The 8,370-nt window shown below is 43.1% G+C and overlaps 1 protein-coding gene across 1 annotated transcript; it reads left to right on the forward strand.

Annotated features, from left to right (window-relative positions):
• The first annotated feature begins 1,621 nt into the window (after window positions 1–1,621).
• Window positions 1,622–8,035, forward strand: LOC124683087 (VIN3-like protein 2). The gene is made up of 5 exons (XM_047217663.1): window positions 1,622–1,693; window positions 1,794–1,852; window positions 4,624–5,290; window positions 6,201–6,526; window positions 6,691–8,035. Exons 3-5 carry the CDS (start codon window positions 4,632–4,634, stop codon window positions 7,596–7,598), a joined length of 1,893 nt encoding a protein of 630 aa, XP_047073619.1. The 5' UTR covers window positions 1,622–1,693; window positions 1,794–1,852; window positions 4,624–4,631; the 3' UTR covers window positions 7,599–8,035.
• Window positions 8,036–8,370: the final 335 nt, after the last annotated feature.

The raw sequence follows: 8,370 nt of genomic DNA on the forward strand, positions 1-8,370 counted from the left end.
CGTTTGCGTCATGTCCGCGCGTCCGTTTGCGTCTGGGTGCTTCCACAGGGCAACCCATTTGTAGATTTGCAACATATTTGAAAGCAAATAAAAGTAGTACATTTCAAAACATAGAAACTATACAAAGTAGTTCTAGAACCCTAGACTACTTGCTGCCTGACGGGCCGGCCCCGTCGTTGCGTCGCTCCCTCGCCCGTTTCTCCGCCGCCTCACGTGCAGCCGCTATGGCTTGGTGCGCCGCCGCGTCCTTTTGCAAGAACTGCTGCAACCTCGCGTTGGCGTCGTCGTCCTTGAGCGTCTCGAAGGACTCGACTATAGCTCTCTACTCCGCCACCCTCTCCTCCGGGGTAGGCGCATCAGGGTCATCGGAAGACCATGATATGTCGGAGTCGGAGTCCTCTGCGGCTGCGGCGGCCGTCAGCCTGCGCTGTTGCATCTCGGTGTCGAACGCCGCGTGGGCCGCCCGCTCATCCTCTGCTTCTTTCTCCGCGTCAGCCAGGAACTTGGCGTCCCTGACCGGGTCGAGGAGGTCGCCCGTGCTGTCGTCGTCGTCGAACTCCTCGTCGGAGCTCGAGGCCGGGGGAGGTGGAGTGGGAGGTGGAGGTGGAGGTGGAGGCGCGGCAGCCTGGCCGCGGCCGGCGTTGCTCATGGTGGCTCCGATGGGAGCGGCAGCGGCGCTACGGTGGAGGTTGTGCGGCGGCTAGGGTTTTGTGGGGAGGAGATGAGATGCCTGCGCCCCTGTTTATATAGATCAGAGGCAGGGCGACGGCCGCGGCACGCGTGGCAACGCCATTACTTTGTGCGCAGAGGTAGGCGATGGCCGCGCGCCACGCGAGGAATCGCCATTTACGCGGCCTGCCGAAGCGACGCATCGACGCTGGGTCACTGCCAGGAGGCCAGACGAAACGTCCGCCAGACGCGAGCGACACTTTGCGCGTCCACGCAGCATCCGCAGAGATGCATCTAAGGCGCATATTTGGGCCAGGTTTGCGTCGCCGTGGACGGCTCGGTCACTTTGCGTCGCCCCGCTGGAGGAGGTACCAGACGCATTTTTCGGCCCGGCGGACGCAAACGGTCGCTCAACGTCCGTTTGCGTCGCGCCGCTGGAGATGCCCTTAGTGGTTAATTTGTTTGATCTATCTCCCTCATTCTACCTAGTAGTATAGTATAATTTTGTGGTTATATTATACTGTCCACACTGTTTTGATTTTCCAACGAACGTAGTTTGTTACTCCCTGTTCCTAAATATAAGCCATATAGTTTTTGGCACGGAAATTAAGAAACACACATTTAGGAAAAATTACACCATGTTTGTGGGATAAATCCTAGACAATTAACATGAGCTAATAGAGGACTTTGCATAAGCTAGGGAAACATAATAATATCACTAAAAATATTGTCCATATAAGTAGGGCAACGTAGTAAATCTTATATTCTAGAATTTTTCTCGAAACACTATATGGCTTATATTTAGGAACTGAGGCAGTATGTTGCAATTTGCACATGATTAATTTGTGTCACCTCTATCCATGTAGTATCTGATTTTCTGTATTTTTACTGGATTTGTTCTAATCCTCTATCTCCAATGTTCTTGAGATTCTGTCTTAGTTTTTTGTTTCTGTTTTTGTAGAAACCTGTGTCAAACAAAGTGAACTGGATTTTCTCAAGAACACTGTCAAATCTCTTTCACATGGTAGGCTCATTCACTCATTGCTTGCTGCCAGTGTCATTCTTTTATGTGCTATTATTAAGTACTCCAAACACTTCAATTGATGATATTTTTGCTCATGTAGAGACCCAATTTCGGCGAAAAGGGGCACCGCTGATTGGTTTCATAGTCTCCGCCTTCCTGGTAAATTTGTTTCTGCGGACGGGGATGCTGTCAGCTTAATCATATACTGCTGCATTTTCTTGTCATCTGTTTGGGGTACTGACTAGCCATGCTTATATTCGTAAAAAGTATGGTGTTGACACAAATTGGATGAGTTTTCTAATTTGGCAGTACCGCGTGCCATGTTTTTCCCACGTACTTGAAGTTTCAATTTATTTTGCTCGCTCTTTTCAGCCCTCTAGATTTCCCTTGTTGTAGTGTCCCCTTTGATTGTATTTGTACGGAAAATGTAGAATTATAAATATCAGTAAATAGGCGAACGGACAGTAACCATGTTGACTGCTGGGTCAGTTTTGGATGGCCAAGATCAGATGACAACAACATTTTACATCCTCTTCAGAAGACCGTCAGGATTATTCTGTGTTTAGCATCAGATCATAGCACCTTGTAGCGGCATGCAAATCTGACCTGACAGCCGAGGTTCAAGTTCTTATAATGCGATGCTCAGGGAGGTTTCAGTCAAATTCATTCCCAAATTAGCTGTCCTACGAAAACGGTCTTATTGGGTACTGTTATGGCACTGATTGTATCTGGGCTTATTAAATAATTCCTTTTCTATATTCCCAATACTTGTCTGATACACTTCCGATAATCCGGTGAAAAATGGACATCCTCGTTCATCTTCGGCCTTTCTCCATCACGAGATCCATTGCCCTTGAGTTCCTCCTCTTCAGATAATGAAGTACTGCAGGAGGAGAGGCAGTGATAGAGGAGGATAGAGAGGGCCAACAGCTGTGGGCTGGCAGTTGTAGTGGCGAATAGAAGGAAGGCCAAAGGCAGCAAGACTTAACGATACAATGAGAGAGAGTAGGTAACCATAATAAGGCAAAGTTTGTAATGTTTAATGGTCCGTCATTATAGTTATTGAGTTGAAAAGTTACTCCCTCCGTCCCAAAATAGAAGGCGCCCTTAAATTTCGCTGGTCAACTTACAACTTTGACTATGATTTGCTCTTATAATATGTCCAATTTTTTTGTATAAACATATATGAAACAAAAGGGATTTGCAAGACGAGAATGCAACGATGCCATTTATACAGTTTGAATCCATATAATTTGGTATATATTAGTGGTCAAAGTTATGCATCAAAGACCGTGCGAAAAAAGGTGTGGCTTGTGGCGCTACAATGTAATTCCTCTAAAAAATAATGTAGAAAAAATAAAATCAGAAAACTTACACATATATTATGCATTGTGTGTCTTGCCAAAAGATTACGTCATTATGCCGCTGAAGCAATAAATATTGCTTTCATTGAAGAACTTCTCCTGTTCTCCTGCATGTAGCTTTGACACTCGCGAGTTTCTCCCCAAGAGGCGGAAATACCTAACTCCTTAAAAGGCGGCCAAGGTGATGAGAATCTCTAATTCCTTGCCTTGCCCCTCTTGTTTGTTAGCCTTTTCATCTGTGCAGTTCTGTTTGCATTGGATTCACAATTTTTAAAATCTTGGATCTGTTGGGCAATTGGATCCACGATTTCTAAAATCTTGGATCTGTTGGGCAATTGGATCCACAATTTCTAAAATCTTGGATCTGTTGGGCAATTGGATCCACGATTTCTAAAATCTTGGATCTGTTGGGCAATTGGATCCTAGCGTTCAAGGTTTCCTTAAAAATCCGGAGCATGGTATGTTGAGGTGTTCGATGTTTAAGCTGTAGTGCCAATCATGGATTTTATGTGATGTTCAACGAGATTGATTGTGCTAATAAAACACTATCCAATTTAGGTAACTCTATTGTGTTTCGTGTTGTGTGACGAGGATTGGTAGGAAGTGAATGCCTGTCCAACTATGCCAGTGAAATGAAGTCTTACCCTGTTAAGTCATTCTAGAGTATTTAGTTTGCAATAATTGAGCATGTGTTGAATTTATAGACATGAGAAAATTTATCTAGTCCCCTTTGAGAGATTGTAGATTTGTAAAACTGTCCAGACCATAATGGTCTAAATTTGACCTTATGTTTGGTTCATTCTGTTTTGTTAGCATGCGAGAAATATTGTGTAGAGTGAATTTCAATTTCATTATGTTGTCAAATCTGAAGTTACCTGAACAGGAGCACCTCGAGAATGTCAATATCCATTTCACCGAACTGATCTCCTTTCTTTTTATGAGGTTTCTTTTCAAAATACCTGAAATGATTTTAGGTGCACACATTTTCTATTTACAGAGGAAAGTTGCTCAAACCATAATAAATTTTGGCACCTGTTTCTGCTGAGATGCCAAAAGGTAAAATTTGGTTACAACTTACTTTCAGATGCTTTCTGAATGGTAGCCAAGTTGTAGAAAGGGAGCATGCAGTATAATTTTGTGGTTAATACTAACTCCTAGCGTTAGGGAAAAAAGTTGAAGCAGTTTTCCTTTTCTGATACTGTTAGTTAGCTGACTGATTTAAAATTTTGAAAAAGCTTCACTTCTGAACCTGGCATGAGTTCGATTTTTAACCTGGAACTAAAGAACTCTATACTGCACATCCTTCATCAACTAATAATACCTGATAAGGGTCCCCTCCATGCCCCGGTTTTGGTGTTAGTAGTGTGTGCACACGCATGTGTCAGTTTTCTCTATGCAGTGGTGTTAATGCACTTTTTATTCGTATCATTATATTACATCAAGTCATTATATGTTTTTATACTTCTGTTTGTGTCTTTTTCTGTGTCCATTTACAGCAGTCTATTTATGAATTTTATCTCAGTTAAATAATCACTAATTGCTACAACTTATGATTCTTTCATCTAGGATTTGTGATGGATCCAGAAAAACGAAACGGGATGAGTCTGAAAGACAAGAGAGAATTATTGTATGAAGTTGCTAGATTTCCACAAGGTGCCGCTGAGATTCTCCAATGCTGGTCTCGTAGGGATCTTCTCGAGCTTATCTGTACTGAGTTGGGCAAGGAGAGGAAGTACACCAATGTTCCAAAAGCTAAGATGATTTCCCATCTGTTAAAACTAGTTTCAAGAAGGAACAGTCAGCTGAAGGATGATAATTCAAATGCTTTACTATTGGGCCACAACAATAAAGATGTGACGCAAAAGAAAGCAAATGGGGAACAACCACAGCATTTGACTAAAAGTGTAAACTCGGATCTGTCATTATGTAGAGAGGCCCATGCTGGTAGTTTGATATGCAGAAATGTTGCATGCCAAGCCACTCTAAACAAAGGAGATGCATATTGCAAGCGATGCTCTTGCTGCATTTGCCGTAAATATGATGAAAATAAGGATCCTAGCTTATGGTTGGTTTGCAGCTCTGATAATCCATATAGTGGGTTCTCATGTGGATTGTCATGTCATTTAAGGTGTGCTCTAAAGAATAAAAAGTCTGGCATTCTCAAGAATGCATGCAACAAGTTAGACGGTAGTTTCTACTGTTTTTGCTGTGGGAAGATCAACTGGCTGATGAGGTAACATCTTGACAATTTTCGTTTATACATGCATGGATAAAAGTGCTATAGAAATGACATTTAAATCAAGAATAATAACCTGTAGCAGTAGGCTCAGTGTGGTTCTTGTTCTTAGCAACTTATAAATGTGAGTCTGACATCCATGCTCTTTGTGTGCCAAATAGTTCGAAGGGCACTTTTCACCTGAGAAGTCCATGCCAGATTGTGTCAATTTACTCACACACCTGACAGTTATGTACTTTTGCTTCGAAACAAAACATCTGAGAGTTAAATATTGATGATGAATTAGATTATGGGTCAGATGGTAGTTTCTACTGTGTTTCCTGTAGGAAGATCAACTTGCTCATGAGCTAACCTCTTGACTATTTTCATTTAAACATGCATCAATTGAAGTGTTATACATAGGATTTTCAAATCAAAAGTAACACCCTTCATACTATCAGTAGGTGCAGTGTGGTACTTGTTCTTAATCAGGTTATAGTCAACTGTGAATCTGTGACATCCATAGCTTTTTTGTGCCAAATAATTTGAAGTCCACACTTCACCTGGGAAATTTGTGCCATAGTTGTGTCAATCTACTCATACTCCTGGCAGTTATGTAATTATTGTTTCAATAGAAAAAATATGAAAGTAAAATTTTTGGTGCCGAATTAAATTATGGGTTAAGGAGTTGTGATAGGTTACTACGTTTTTTTTTGTTGCTCTTTGCTAGTTTTCATCATGACAGTCTGTATACTTTTCATCCTTCATTTGACAAATTTTCATGGAAAAAGAGAATGATGAAAGCGGCTTCAGATTGATAATTTGAAACACTATGAAACCCCTCTCAAGTTACAAATTTATAGGCATTTATATCTCTACCCCATTAGTAAATTTGTTTTCTCACACTGTCACACACTACCTTTTGCAGGAATCTGCGGAAACAACTAGCTGTTGCAAGGGAAGCTAGAAGGGTTGATGTACTATGTGAGCGTTTATCGTTGAGCAATAAAATGTTCAAAGGGTCTGAGCGTTACAGGGAGCTGTCGAACATAATTAGCTCAGCTGTGAAAATGCTTAAGAAGGAAGTTGGAGGTGCATTGGATCAAGTTTCTGTAATCATTGGTCGGGGCCTTGTGAACCGGCTTAGTTGTGGTGCTGATGTTCAGAAGCTCTGTTCTTCCGCACTAGAAATAGTGGACTCTACATTGGAAAGCACCTTAGTGCTTGAGACAAACAATAATCTGAAACCCCCAGGTAAATTTGTACTGTGGACTTACTTGAACAACAGCTGCACTCTGTGAACTCATCCTAGTAGAACTAGTCTTAGTTGCATGTGCTGAAAATGCAATTCTAAAATTTTCTTTACAAATGCTCCAGACATAAATCTGCGTGTTGACCGATGGTATTTACTTCTGCAGGTCTCCAACCCCAAATCCATTTTGAGGAGATCACTCCGTTTTCTTTGGTTATTGCATTGAAATATCAGGATAATATCGATAAGGAGGACATTGATGGTTGCAGAGTTTGGCACCGAAGTGCCAATGTACTCAACTACCCAGCAGAGCCCACATGCCACATACTGATGCCAAATACGAGGAACCTTTTTTCAGGTTTAAGCCCATCAACTGAATATTTCTTTAAGGTTTTGCCTTTTGGAAGCACACAGGTGTTCAGTGATTGTGAGGCAAAATGCTCTACACGGAGCCTTGACCGTGGCAGCAGCCAATGCTCAACTCAAAATTCTGAGAGCATGTGTGCCAAAGAGGATGGGCCACAGTATCAGAAAAAAGAGTCGAATGTGCAGAAGCAACAAAGAGACACTCAATATGAGTCGCCAAAGGGTTCTACAAACTCAAGTGAGAACAATGAGTCCCCTGAAAGGCATCACAAGCGGGCAAAGATTGCAAGGTTGGATGGTGTAAGCGACAATGATGAAAGCCAGCAGCTGCTGACATCAGAAGTTGTACCATTCACTAGCTCCAACTCCTGTCCTTCAGCACCTCCCAACAAACCCGACTGGCTTAACAGCACCCCTGATTCGGCCTGCAAAAACCATGCGGAGCAGCAATACGATTACTGCGTGAGGGTGATCAGGTGGCTGGAGTACGGAGGACACATGGACGAGGAGCTGCGTGTGAAGTTCCTCACCTGGTTCAGCCTGAAGGCATCGGCAAAGGACAGGCGCATCGTGAGCGCCTTTGTGGATGTTTTCATCGACGACCCAGCTTGCCTGGTGGCGCAACTGAAGGATGCATTCATGGACGCCGTCTGCAGCAATGAGAAGCCTGCTCCTTCAAGGGTTCCGTGCTTCAGTCTTTGGCATTAGAGAGCTCCGTTGGCACTGGCATTCCCTCTTTTGTTGCATCATTCTGACAGCAATTGTGTGCTGATTGAACGCTGAACCAGCCGGAGTTGTTGTGCACTGTTGATTGTTGGGTTGCATCTGATTTGTGGTGGCTGGACCATTGGGTGATATTGGGTGGATGAACTTTGCTCTGAAGTTGAAAGCAAGTGTCAGACAGCAGTAACTACCGGGTGATATTAGGTTCCTTTAGATGCTTCTTCTTAGATGGTCTGGTCCATTGATGTCTCTCGAGTCTATTTACCGAAAGTTCTCTTAGTCGGCGAAGGATCAGCTTGTTTAATTCATCGCGCTATGATCCTATGCGCCTCATAGCTGTTTCATGAGCCAGGTTTAGCCTAGCCCTAAACTATCTGGTCGCTGATTAGCTATTCCAGTAAACAAGCATCTGCGTGCATCTTCCGAATGGTACTGTGAATTTGCCAGTTTGGTAGCATTAACTGTGGTGAAATCATGTTCTGCTGAACATCTGGTCTATGTTATTAGTTTGTTTTCTTTCCCTATGAAATGGTCTATGTGGTAGGAGCATGGAACAAATTGTTGTTCATACTATTTGACAGGTTGTAGGCTAGCGCAGGAGTGGTCACGTAGCTCTTGTGTAATTGGTGGTGGTTGTGGGGGTCAAAAGGAACGTGCCCTCAGGCAGAAGTTTCAGTTATGAAAATGCGTGGCAGACTCTCGGGGAGTATGACAATAAAGCCGATCTTTGGAACGAAAGTGCAGCCGTGCACGGGAG

This window comes from Lolium rigidum, chromosome 1, assembly GCF_022539505.1.
Source record: "Lolium rigidum isolate FL_2022 chromosome 1, APGP_CSIRO_Lrig_0.1, whole genome shotgun sequence".
Taxonomy (NCBI): Eukaryota; Viridiplantae; Streptophyta; class Magnoliopsida; order Poales; family Poaceae; genus Lolium; species Lolium rigidum.

Coding starts and splice junctions, on each gene's coding strand:
- LOC124683087 (XM_047217663.1), top strand. CDS start 4,632: ATGGATCCAGAAAAACGAAACGGGATGAGTCTGAAAGACAAGAGAGAA. Junction 5,291..6,200: donor AAGATCAACTGGCTGATGAG/GTAACATCTTGA, acceptor TACCTTTTGCAG/GAATCTGCGGAAACAACTAG. Junction 6,527..6,690: donor CAATAATCTGAAACCCCCAG/GTAAATTTGTAC, acceptor TTACTTCTGCAG/GTCTCCAACCCCAAATCCAT.